Consider the following 14,163-nt stretch of genomic DNA (forward strand, 5'->3'; position numbering starts at 1 on the left):
ATGGCTGGCATGTCCATTCACAAAATGACTTGCTGTAAAATCAGGGAAATATTCAGACTTGGATCTGCCTTGAAAACAGCCCATGTTGAACCATATATCACAAACACCTGAAAAGGTGATCACAGGAAGTGTTTTATGATATTTACCGTACATTATGTCATGAAATGTTTTATAAAATTTGGCAAATTTTAATTCTACGGGAATCATAGATTCTAGATTTTGGATGAATTCTGTAATTTAGACCATTTAAGTTCCTTGGTTTAAAAATTGTTGCCCTAAAATGCACAATTTTACTTGATTAAAGTTTTAGAGACAAGAAAAATTTAGTAATATATAAATTGTCTGGGCGTATTGGCTATGTTATGATGCTTTTCCTTCGCTTCTCTCAGGCCAATGAGACTGCAAAGGTCAAGGTTTCACCCCGATCTCACAAGACCAGTTCTGCTAAGGGCCAGCTGGCTGAAGGTAGGGAAAAACATGGTTTCTGTCCAGACGGCAAAGATCTTTTCCAATCCCACATCATAATCTGAAAACCCAGATGTTCTAGGTGTAATATATGATGTGAGCAAGACGCCAATGTATTGTCAATGTGTGTAAGCCCAGGTACATAGCTATAAAACCCTGATTTTAAAAATCCATTTCTTTTTTGGGGGGGTTGTTTTTCACCTACTTATCTTCAGAATCTGGGCAAAATTCCTCTCCTTTTCCTTTTTAAGATATATACATATTTTCAGGAGGGAATCGTGTTTTTGACCTCTCATATTTTCCCATAGTTCTAAGTGAAACATTTGTGTTTGTCTAGCAAGTATGGGGATAAAAATTATGACACCCTTGTACCAAATTGTGAGGTGCACTGGCAAACATTTATAAAACTCAGAGGGTGGGCAACCTCCTTTCATAAAAGTATTTTCCTACTTTGTTTCTGTTTGCAAAACCTTTTTTGCAATTAGTGATTTGGGGGCTGCGTACGGTCATATTATTGTTCCAAGGCTCTTAGTTTCCAAGAAATAATTTTTTAATAGTATCCCATCTTTCCAGCCTCCACCTGCTGCGCTGCAGGATATCATAGCTCTAGGAAGCGCTTAGGCAGCGAGAACAGTGCTCAGCACAGCCCTGATCAAATGAATACATGCACCGTTATAAATAAATAACAGGGGGAGAGTTTTACAATGAGCTTGGCTCTTAAATTTTGTAGGGAAAGAAAAAAACCTCTTCCTCTGCCCGTTTTCTCTATACTCCCTTCGAAGGGCTGCAGGTGTTAACTCCTTCAAAGAATGAGGTTACGACAAGGAGAATGACCTTTAGACTCAGAATTGTCTTCATCTTTTCCACTCTTGACTCTCTAATGGGGAAAAGAGTTCCCATTCTCCTGGCTCAGTGATACATTCTGATATCAGGAATCCTTCTTCCCCCAAAAGGAAAAAAACACTCTGCTATAAAGGGTGGTTGACAGGTCCTATAGCAGTGATGGCAAACCTATGGCACAGGTGCCACGGGTGGCACATAGAGCCATATCTGCTGGATGCGAGCCATTGCCCTAGCTCAGCTCCAGTGTGCATGTGTGTGCCGGCTAGCTGATTTTTGGCTCACACGGAGGCTCTGGGAGGGCGTTTTTAGCTTCCAGAGAGCGTCCGGGGGGGGGGAGCCTTTGGAGCCTGGGGAGTGCGAAACACGAGCCTACTAGGTCCACTAGAAGTTGGGAAACAGGCCATTTCTGGCCTCCGGAGGGTCTCTGGGGGATGGGGAAAGCTGTTTTCGCCCATTGTAACTTTATTTTATTTATTATTTATTTATTAGATTTCTATGCCGCCCAATGCCGAAGGACTCAGGGCCGCTTACAACATAATAACAATACAAAAAGATACAGCAATAAAAAAAATAAGTCAAATATAAACTCTAAAAAACTTTGTTCACTAAATGAATGGTTATAAATCAAGGACTACATGTACTCTGAATAATTCCCAAGGGATGATAAAATTCTTTGTAACTATTAGTCATCATCTTGTTTTGGATTCGGGCTTCCACATGGGGTCAAATTCCCCTCTGGTCTGGACAGATTGTCCTGATTTGACCTCACCTGCTTTGCATGAACCCTGATTTTTTCCCTCTGGGTCTTCATTTCAGTGTCTCGAGGGGACCGTTCCGAGTTTCAGGAAAAGAAGGCTCGCTTGGCCGAAGACTTGAGCGAGAAGATCTTGCATCGTCCTGGGCCACTTGAGCTGGTGAAGAAAAACATTCTCCCTTTGGATGTAATGACAGGTAATCACATTGTCAATAGTGCTTCAGAAGCGGGAGAGAACCCAGCCTCTTGCAAGCTTCGTTCTTTCGGAGCTGCTCCCAATAGTAAGGCACAAAACATATTTAAAATGTTTTTACACTGCACATTACACAGTTCTAGGGTGCATTAAGATCAAGATAACGTGAAGTGTTAATAACACATTATAATTCCTTGGCAAGGCCACATTTGGAATACTGCATTCATTATTGGTTGCCACGATGCAAAAAGGATGTTGACACTTTAGAAAAGAAGAGTGCAGAGAAGAACGACAAAGATGATTAGGGGACTGGAGGCTAAAACTGGAGGTTGCAGGAACTGGGAATGGCTAGTCTGGAGGACAGAAGGAAAAGGGGGGACATGATCAAAACATATAAATATGTTAAAGGGTTAAATAAGGTCCAGGAGGGAAGTGTTTTTAATAGGAAAGTGAACACAAGAACAAGGGGGCACAATCTGAAGTTAGTTGGGGGAAAGAGCAAAAGCAATGTGAGAAAATATTATTTTACTGAAAGAGTAGTAGATCCTTGGAACAAACTTCCAGCAGATGTGGTAAATAAATCAACAGTAACTGAATTTAAACATGCCTGGGATAAACATAGATCCATCCTAAGATAAAATACAGAAAATAGTATAAGGGCAGACTAGATGGACCATGAGGTCTTTTTCTGCCGTCAGACTTCTATGTTTCTATGTTTTTAAGAAGGACCAGGGGAGACATGATAGCAGTCTTCCAGTATCTCAGGGATTGCCACAAAGAAGAGGGAGTCAAGTTATTCTCCAAAGCACCTCAGGGTAGAACAAGAAGCAATGGGTGGAAACTAAACAAAGAGAGAAGCAACTTCCTGGCAGTCAGAACTGTTAATCAATGGAACAACTTGTGAATGCCCCAACACTGGGAGTTTTTAAGCAGATGTTGGGTTTTTATTTTATTTATTTATTATTTATTACTTAGATTTGTATGCCGCCCCTCTCCGAAGACTCGGGGCGGCCCACAACACGTGGAAACAAATCATAAATAATCTAACAAATTTAAAATTAAAAGATTTAAAAGACCCCATATACTAACAGACATACACACAAGCATGCCATATATAAATTAAACATGCCCAGGGGAAGATGTTTCAGTTCCCCCATGCCTGACGGCAAAGGTGGGTTTTAAGGAGTTTACGGAAGGCAGGAAGAGCAGGGGCAGTTCTAATCCTGCCTAAGCAGGAGGTTGGACAAGAAGATCTCCAAGATCCCTTCCAACTCTGTTGTTGTTGTTGTTGTTACCATTATTATTACTATTATTATTATTAAAGGAGTGAATAGAGTGGGTGTAATGGAGTGAGATGACTGGAATGGTCATCTTGTGATTGAAGAAAGCTTCAAATGTACCCACCATGCATTTGCAACAGTCTGAAGTTGCACTAATCCTTGAACTTACAACTCATAGCATCCCTAGGATCATGTGATCAAAATTTGAGTGGTTGGCAACTAGCATGAATTTACTTGCAGCGTCCCAGCATCACGGGATCATCATTTGTTACCTTCCTAACTGGCTTACAAAAATCAGAAACAATAGAGGAAGCTGAATTTGTTTAACAACCACATGATTCACTTTATAACTTAACGACTATGGCAAAAAAAAAAAAATTTCATAAATTTGGGTGCAGTTCACTTAACAATGGCTTGTATACCAATAGAAATTCAGATTCCAATTGTGGTTGTAAGTCAAGGACTTCTTGTACTATTGCCCAGAATTAATTTGGATGATTGTGAGATCTCCAAGAACAGAAACTGATTAGATATTTATGGGGTAGATGAATTGAATATTCAAGCTCAGTATAAAATAATTTTGTAGATAATAAAGGAACAGTATAGCATTTTCCTTTCACTTTACTGTGAGTCCCAAGTAACTCATCCTGACTTTTTACCTCTTTTTTTCCACCATCTTCAGATGCGGCCGGTTGTAGAACCCCTGAGTCCTTCAACTTTGAAGAAGACCTTAGTAATTCCTCTTCCTCCTCCTCTCCATGTTTTGCATTGTCTCCAGGAAGTGGCCAAGGAAATCCTTCCACTTCGGAAGCAGTTTTTCAAGTAAGCAATGTCTATATAGTCATATCTCTGGGTATGTCTTTGTGTGGGTTGTTTTATTTTTATTTTATTTATTTATTTTTGTGAAATACATGTTGGTAGTATACAAAAAAATAACACTGTTTATATACATGCTATTGGTACTAATAACAGGGGACAATAGGTACGCTGGTGCACTTATGCACAACCCTTATTGACCTCTAAGGAATCGGGTGAGGTCAACAGTGGATAGTCTAAAGGTAAAGTTTCGGGGGGTTGGTGATGTGTTCAGTTCTGGAGACCTCACCTACAAAATAATATTGATAAAATTGAAGGGGTCCAAAGATGGGCTAAAAAAATAGTGGAAGGTCTTAAGAATAAAACTTAACAGGAAAGACTTAATGTACGCAATCTGTATAGTCTGGAGAACAGAAGGGAAAGGGGGGACATGATCGAAACATTTAAATATGTTAAAGGGTTAAATAAAGTTCAGGAGGGAAGTGTTTTTAATAGGAAAATGAACACAAGAACGAGGGCCCCCAATCTGAGATTAGTTTGGGGGGAAATCAGAAGCAATGAGAGAAAATATTATTTTACTGAAAGAGTAGTAGATAAACATATATCCATCCTAAGATAAAACACAGGAAATAGTATAAGGGCAGACTATATGAACCATGAGGTCTTTTTCTGCTGTCAATCTTCTATGTTTCTATGAAACAATAGAGTCCGGTTGTTGAAGTACTGTTTGATGAAAATGGAAAATACAGTGGGGAAACTCCTTGCTTTTATTTTTTTATTTATTGATTGTGTCCAATATACAATGAAGGTTTTAGTGGGTATACACATAGTAAAATACATAATGAAGATTATAGAGGATATTATCATAATAAAATATATCTAGAAAGAATAGAAGAGAAAATATAGGAATAGAACATATCAATGAAAGAATAGAAGAAGAGATATAGGAATAGAAGAAAGGTATAGGAGATATAGGAGAGCAATAGGACAGGGGACGTAAGGCACTCTAGTGCACTTGTACTCGCCCCTTACTGACCTCTTAGGAATCTGGATGCGGAAGTAAATACACCATTTTTGGCTATGACAGTATCACAAGCCATCCCTTAACACTTTAAACCCCTAAATTACCATTTCCCATTCCCTTAACAACCATTTGCTCACCATTATTATTGGTACTCACCATTGAATAAGACACTTAGTGATCCAGATATTTATAAACATAATTATTTATTAACAATAATTTTTTTTTTTACGATAACAACTCTGATTGGCCGAGATTTCGGCCAATCAGCAATGGCAGATGAAAGTTTGGTGATGACGTATGATGTCATTGGGCAGGAAAAACCGTGGTATAGAAAAAAACCCGCGAAGTATTTTTTTAATTAATATTTTTTGAAAAACTGTGGTATAGGCTATTCGCGAAGTTTGAACTCACAAAAATTGAGGGAACACTGTAATACAAATGATTGAAATCCGGATGGAGCAATGCAGGTGAGCCTCTACCACAAAAATGTTGCCGCATCTACGGCTTTCTATTCAGGCTGTTTGACCTTCTACTTCTAATACATTTTTTTGTCTGGAAGTTTCCCAGCACCACTTCAGACTCTGAATCCTAGGAATTGGAATAATCCTGCTGTTTACTGTGTGGTGGGTTTTGGGTTTTTTTTCACCATTAAAAAAAGAAGAAATAAATTTTGCATTCTTCCCTAGCTGGCCTGACATCTTTTATGTGCTCTGCTGCTGTTGCTTTTAATGCCTGTAAGCAGAAACACTGACAGTCTGAAGGCTGGAAATAGAATAATCAAAGATCCTGGTGGAAAAGCTCTATTTAGCTGCAATTTCTCATGAAGTTTTATTGAATACAGGGAAGTCCATAACTTATGGCCACAATTGGACCAGGATATCTGTTGCTATGCAATGCAATTATTTAGAGACTTGTGCCCAAGTTGAAGACTGGGGTTTTTTTTGCCATGGTTGTTAGTAAATCACACTGAAGGTGTTAACCCAATGAAGCTGTCATTGTCATTAAGCTCATTTTGCTTGTTGGAAGCAGGCAAGGAAGATCACAAATGGTGATTTATTTTATTTATTTTTATGCCGCCCTTCTCTTTAGACTCAGGGTGGCTTACAACATGTTAGCAATAGCACTTTTTATCAGAGCCAGCACATTGCCCCCACAATCTGGGTCCTCATTTGACCCACCTCGGAAGGATGGAAGGCTGAGTCAACCTTGAGCCGGTGGTGAGATTTGAACCGCTGACCTACAAATCTGCAGTCAGCTTCAGTGGCCTGCAGAACAGCACTCTACCTGCTGTGCCACCGCAGCTCTTAATGATGGGTCATGTGATCACATGACCCTGGGATGTTGCGACAATTGTCAATGTGCCAAGCATCCAAATTTTGATTGTGTGACTTTGGGGATGCTGAGACAGTCATAAATGCAAGACCAATCATAAGACATTGTTTTCAGTGCCATTGTAACTTTAAATGGTTGTTAAAAGGAAGGGTTGAAAGTTGAGGACTACCAGAACTGTATGAGTAAAAGAAAATAGTGTAAAATATAAAAATGTCTAGTGTCAGTTGGCTATGCTACTATTTTTCACACATCATGAAAAAAAAATCCTATTTGGACAGGAGTCACTGCTCACAGTCCCTCATGCCCTCATCACCTCGAGGCTTGACTACTGTAACACTCTCTACATGGGGCTACCTTTGAAAAGTGTTCGGAAGTTCCAGATCGTGCAGAATGCGGCTGTGAGAGCAATTATGGGCATCCCCCTGATATGCCCATATTACATCAACACTCCACAGCCTGCACTGGATGCTGATCAGTTTCCGGTCACAATTCAAAGTGTTGGTTATGACCTATAAAGCCCTTCATGGCATCGGACCAGAATACCTTCGAGACCGCCTTCTGCCGCACGAATCCCAGCGACCGATTAGGTCCCACAGAGTTGGCCTTCTCCAGGTTCCGTCGACAAAACAATGTCATTTGGCGGGACCCATGGGAAGAGCCTTCTCTGTAGCGGCCCCGGCCCTCTGGAACCAACTCCCCCCAGAGATTAGGACCTCCCCCACCCTCCTTGCCTTCCGTAAACTACTGAAAACCCATCTATGTCACCAGGCATGGGGAAATTGATTCCCCCCGGCTGTCCCGCTTTATGCATGGTATGTTGAGTTGTGTGATTGTTCTTAATAAGGGTTTCTTAATTGTTTTGCTTTTTAACATTGGATTTGTAGACTGTATTGTTTGTTGGGAGCCGCTCCGAATCCTTGGAGAGGGGCGGCATACAAATCTAATAAATAAAATAAATTGACTCCTAAAATTCATGGCTTACTTCCAAGTACCATAATATTAATTCCTCAACATTCCTCTGTTTTTTATTTACTCATATTTTTTAATCTTGGAGCTTTGGCTCTAATGAGCATAAAAATGCAATGGCCAGGCTCTGTTGACAGAAAGGCATTCATGGTTCTATTAAAGTAAAAGAATAATAAATAATAATAATAATAACAACAGAGTTGGAAGGGACCTTGGAGATCTTGTAATCCAACCCCCTGCTTAGGCAGGAAACCCTACACTACTTCTGATAGATGGTTATCCAACATCTTCTTAAAAACTCCCAGTGTTGGGGCATTCACAACTTCTGGAGGCAAGCTGTTCCACTGATTAACTATTCTGACTATGAAGAAATTTCTCCTTAGTTCTAAGTTACTTCTCTCCTTGTTTAGCTTCCACCCATTGCTTCTTGTTCTACCTTCAGGTGCTTTGGAGAATAGGTTGACTCCCTCTTCTTTGTGGCAACCCCTGAGATACTGGAACACTGCTATCATGTCACCCTTGGTCCTTCTTTTCATTAAACTAGCCTTGCCCAGTTCCTGCAGCCGTTCTTCATATATTTTAGTCTCCAGTTCTCTAATCTTCTTTGTTGCTCTTCTCTGCACTTTTCCTAGAGTCTCAAACATCCTTTTTGCATTGTGGCAACCAAAACTGAATGCAGAATTCCAAGTGTGGCCTTACCAAGGCCTTATAACATGGTTCCAATGTTGGGTTTTAGAATGTTTTTAATATTAGATTTGTTACACTGTCATTATTTTGTTGTGAGCCGCCCCGAGTCTATGGAGGGGCGGCATACAAATCTAATAAATTCTTTATTTATTTATGTATTATATTATTATTATTATTATTATTATTATTATTATTATTATTATTATTATTATTAAGTGATCTTGAAATTTTGCTTTATTTTGTTGGCTCAAATTTATAAATGAAGACTCTGGGCAGCATCCAGTATTAAAAACAAGAAAGAAAAAAGAGATAATAACAAAGAAAAGACGAATGGAGGTGGAGGGGCAGGATTCATACTCTCTTGTAGAATGAAATAAGAGCCTAAACCTGGAGGCAAAGGGTCCAAATGGATGTCTGTCCCAGAAGGCAGGTCCTGCAGTAGAGAAGACCGATTTCCAGGATCCCATCAAACTAAATTGTTTAATTGGTGGAACCCAAAGCCAAGGCAACTCTCTCTCGTCAGACAGCTCAGGCAGAAAGTATTGTCTCAAGCAGGTCAATTTACACCTATCCTCAAGTTCAACTTAAATAATGGAAATCAAGTTTCATTGAAAGCCAGGAAAGACGCCTGAGCCCTTTGGGATTGGGTGGCATAGATCTGTACATACAGTACATCCGTATGTATATTTAAGTGTCTGTGTCTGTGTGGTAAACTGCCGCCCTCTGCAGGACACTTTGAAATATTGTTGAACTCAGAGCAGAGGTCCCCAATGTGGCAAATGCCTCCTTGATATTCCCTGCCCTCGTTTATATAGGTAGTCCTTAACTTGCAACCAGGTGCCTAGCGACCATGGAATTTACAGTGGACTGCCGTAAAAGGTACTTATAACCCGCATTTCAGTTTCAACAATTACACACACCCCTCCACTAGTGTGTCCTACTTACTTTTGCTACCAATTCAGGATTGGGGGCGTGCAGGCGCGCATACTTTGTGAGCATGTGCAGAGCATTTTTATGACATGCAGATGGGTGGGCAGAACCTCTTGCCATTACCACTACTGGTTCACCAAACCAATGATCACCAGTAGCAACCGAACACTGACTAGCCATCATGATGCCCATAGGTGTAGCAGTTCTGGGAATATGTATCCACCCCATGGCAGCCATTTTCTTTGTGTATCCATGATGCTTACCATCTTAAAATGTCACGTATCCTTGGCACGTAATAATAGCAATTAGGGAATTTAGGAACCATGGGGTAATGGATTCCAACATGGAATCTGTTGGGTTCTTATTTTGTATCATTGGTCGGTTGGCTGGGCCTGGTAGTGGTGGTGGGAGACTCTGCCCACTGACCAGGACACTTCTGCATATGTGCAAGCCCATGCACGAACTGGTAGCGATTGGTTTCAGAACCTACTACTGGTTTATATGGAGCCACTATTCTGGTTATTCACCAAATCACAGTTTAAAAAAAACAAGGTCAATGTACAAAACTCAAGTCTAAGAGCTTTTTATCAGGGCAATCTGTATAGTCTGGAGGACAGAAGGAAAATGGGGGACATGATCGAAACATTTAAATATGTTAAAGGGTTAAATATGGTTCAGGAGGGAAGTGTTTTTAATAAGAAAGTGAACACAGAAACAAGGGGGCACAATCTGAGGTTAGTTGGGGAAAAGATCAAAAGCAACATGAGAAAATATTATTTTACTGAAATAGTAGTAGATCCTTGGAACAAACTTCCAGCAGACGTGGTTGGTAAATCCACAGTAAGTTAATTTAAACATGCCTGGGATAAACATACATCAATCCTAAGATAAAATACAGGAAATAGTATAAGGGCTGACTAAATGGATCATGAGGTCTTTTTCTGCCGCCAGTCTTCTGTGTTTCTAACCTGGTCTACCCGGTGGTGGGACAGAGATACTGCTTCCGTTATTGTCTTTCAGCTCCAATCCAAGAGCCTTCACAGGCAGTCGCTCTTGTAACAAACTATTTTTGTGTTGAGTTTGTATTTTTATTTTATTTGTTTGTTTGTTTTGTCAAGTATGTACTGGTGGTATATAAAGATATAATAATCATATACATGATACTAGTAAAAAAGAAACATTAAGACAGGGGACGGAAAGCACTCTGGTAAATTTATGCACACCCCTTACTGACCTCTTAGGAACCGGGAGAGGTCAACAGTGGATAGTCTAAGGGTAATGTTTTGGGGGTTAGGTGATGATATTACAGAGTCAGGTACTGAGTTCCGTGCATCAAATACTCGGTTATTAAAGTCGTATTTCCTGCAGTCAAGTTTAGAACGGTTTACTTTAAGTTTGTATTTGTTGTGTGCTTGTGTGTTGTTGTGGTTGAAGCTGAACTAGTTGACTGAAAGGACGTTGTAGCAGATGATTTTATGGGCTATGCTTAGGTCATCTTTAAGGCGACATAGCTCTAAGCTTTCTAAACCTAGGATTGTGTAAGTCTAGTTGCCTAGGGTATATTGTTGCGAGTGGAGGAGTGGAGGGCTCTTCTAGTAAAGTTTTAGTAAAGTCTAGTACAGTTTTACCTACAAAGAAATAAAGGGAGAGTAGTATAGATCTATTTCAAGCTGCTTAGCTCTCATCAGCTAGCCATACCCTCCTGGGATTTGAACCCAGGTTCTAAATAGAGATAAATAGCTTGAAATAGATCTATCCTAGTCTCCCTTTATTTCTTTGTCAGCAAAACATAAATTCAACTCAGAACTGTATATGTCAGAGACGGCATTTTTTTTAATGTTACCTTTCTACCTGCAGATGGACCTTCCCCCAGTCTTGGTGGATCAACAGCCTGCTGTCACTTCATCTACCTCTGATGCTGAGTTCTCGCTTCAAGGGGGAAACCTCCTCAAGCCCACAATTTCACTCCCGAAGGTAGGCATGGGTCATATTGGCAGGAGAGAGCCCAGTGGGAACATTGCTGGATAAAGTCTTTCCCACCATTTTTCACAGAGAAAGTGATCAATCATGGCTTGCTGGAATGATTTTGCCAGGCTCTGCAGTGGATGCGCTCTAGGGTCCAGGATACAGGGCTGTTGCAACCATGGGTATCTGCAGGAAGGGGTCACATTTTGTCTGATATTTTTTTAAAAGCCTTAATATCCAGGATTTTTTTAAAAGCCTCCTCATCCAGGATTTTTATAGCTTATTCTTGTATTCTTGTATTAAAAGACCCACAGTGGCGCAGTGGTTAGAGTGCAGTACCTCAAGCTACTTCTGCTGATTACAAGCTGCCAGCAGTTTGGCAGATTGAATCTCAGTAGTCTCAAGGTTGACTCAGCCTTCCATCCTTCCAAGGTCGGTAAAATGAGGACCCAGATTGTTGGGGGCAATATGCTCACTCTCTGTAAACCGCTTAGAAAGGGCTTTAAAGCACTGTGAAGCAGTATATAAGTCTAAAGTCTATTGTTATTGCTATAACAATCCCTTTGGATAGTGAGATAGGAAGCATATTAAATGCTTTACATGGGTAAAAGATAGAAAATAGAGAAAGGATGAATAGATAGATAGATAGATAGATAGATAGATAGATAGATAGATAGATAGATAGATAGATAGAAAATAAGCTTGTATCTGTCTATCAATGGATGGATGGATGGATGGATGGATGGATGGATGGATGGATGGATGGATGGATGGATGGATGGATGGATGGATAGGTGGGTAGGTAGGTAGGTAGGTAGGTAGGTAGGTAGGTAGATAGATAGATAGATAGATAGATAGATAGATAGATAGATAGATAGATAGATAGATAGATAGATAGTTATTGAGACCCTATATCTATCTATCTATCGATCGATCAATTTATCTATCGATGGATGGATGGATGGATGGATGGATGGATGGATGGATAGAGATAGACAGACAGACAGACAGACAGACAGACAGACAGATATATAGATAGATAGATAGATAGTTATTGAGACCCTATATCTATCTATCGATCAATCGATCAATTTATCTATCGATGGATGGATGGATGGATATAGATAGATAGATAGATAGATAGATAGATAGATAGATAGATAGATAATGAGACCCTATATCTGTCTGTCTGTCTGTCTGTCTGTCTGTCTGTCTGTCTGTCTATCTGCCTATCCATCTATCGATGGATGGATGGATAGATAGATAGAGATAGATAGATAGATAGATAGATAGATAGATAGATAGATAGATAGATAGACACTTATTTTTTAATAAGGAAAATAAGACAGGGTCTTATATAATAATCCAGCACCACGATAATAAGGCCAAGGCCATATTTTGACAGAGCTATAAGTGTCAGGTAGGACGTGTGTCTTGCGGTGGGTCGAGTGGCAGGCAAGGTGGGCCATTTCAATAACCACCGATACACTTGGCATCCACGAATCTGTCTAATCCTGCCTTGAAGTTATCCAGACTGACAGCTGTCGCATCCTCTTCTGGAAGTGAATTCCATAAACCAATGACCCTCTGAGTAAAGAAATATTTCCCTTGATTTGTCCTCGCTTTCTTACCTATGACCTTTAGGGAGTGCCCCCTTGTCCTAATATTGTGTGATAGAGAAAATAATTTTTCTCTATTCACCTTTTCTATCCCTTGTATGATTTTATACACTTCGATCTAGTCACCCCTTAAACTCTGTCTTTCAAGGCTGAAGAGACCAAGGCGTTGCAACCTGGTTTCATAAGGGAGGTAGTCCCTTATGAGATGGGATGGGATGGAAAGGGAAAGGAAAGGAAGGGAAGGGAGAGGAGAGGAGAGGATTTTGTGCTGATTTTGCCCTAACTTCCCTCTTTTGTCAGATGAATGTAGTTTAAAAGTAAAAGATAACACGGTGTTCATTCCAAATTGCAAAACATTACATTAATTAAAATTTCTCCAGCCTTCATAGGCCAGTTATGTCCTGAATTTTCCCTTCTGTTTTGTAAAAAATATAGTTTGCTGAATAAGTCATAGATACTACTGGGCTGCAGTTCCCGGCAGTTCCAAGCAGCATGATCAATTTTCAGGGAGAATGAAAACAACATCTGGGGTGCCTCAGGATTCGCACTCCTGCTAGCAAGTTGTTATCTTTCCATCCCCTTCCCTCCTCTCGGTCCTGCACAAGAGCCACACATTCAAGCATTTGAAGCCTCCCCCGGCATGCAAGGGCAGTCAAGGAGAGACGCCGAGGCTTAGTTTGCTAAAGTTTGCCTGTTTGCACCAGGCACCTGTATTATTTATTTATTTCAAAGTGTACCCTGGCTTTCCACACTCGAGGAAGCAAATGCAGAAGTCCAGATATTAAAAAACTGAGACTCATCCAAAAGTGCTGTTACAATATTGTAAATGCGCTAAGAACCACCCTTCTGGCATTCTTCTTAATGTTAAACACTAATCCAGTCAAATTTCCCCAAATCTATTTTCTTAGTTTCTCCAGTTTCACTAAGTAGTAGATGTGTGATCAATTGATCACTGAGTGATCAGCGCCTGGAACTAACTACCTGATTCTGTTGTTTCTTCCCCTAACTCCAAGATCTTCAACCTTAAATTATCTACTGTTGACCTCTTCCCTTTTCTAAGAGGTCTGTAAGGGGTATGCATAAGTGTACTATTGTGCCTACCATCCCTGTCCTTCTGTCTTATTATCCTTTTTATCACTTCTTTATACTTTGTTATGTTAATACAAACTATAATTCTATTCTTGTATGATAAATATACAGTGGTACCTCTACCTACAAATGCCTCTACTTACAAACTTTTCCAGATAAGAATCGGGTGTTCAATATTTTTTTGCGTCTTCTCAAGAACC

At 40.1% G+C, this 14,163-nt stretch overlaps 1 protein-coding gene across 1 annotated transcript in view; it reads left to right on the plus strand.

Moving 5' to 3' along the window:
- Window positions 1–14,163, plus strand: part of MAMSTR (MEF2 activating motif and SAP domain containing transcriptional regulator) — a 72,094-nt gene that overhangs the window by 28,262 nt on the left and 29,669 nt on the right. The window contains exons 5-8 of the mRNA XM_070767231.1: window positions 390–465; window positions 2,125–2,259; window positions 4,218–4,357; window positions 11,148–11,264. Coding sequence (XP_070623332.1) covers window positions 390–465; window positions 2,125–2,259; window positions 4,218–4,357; window positions 11,148–11,264 — 468 coding nt within the window. The remainder of the gene's footprint in view (window positions 1–389; window positions 466–2,124; window positions 2,260–4,217; window positions 4,358–11,147; window positions 11,265–14,163) is intronic.

Source organism: Erythrolamprus reginae, chromosome Z (assembly GCF_031021105.1).
Source record: "Erythrolamprus reginae isolate rEryReg1 chromosome Z, rEryReg1.hap1, whole genome shotgun sequence".
Taxonomy (NCBI): Eukaryota; Metazoa; Chordata; class Lepidosauria; order Squamata; family Dipsadidae; genus Erythrolamprus; species Erythrolamprus reginae.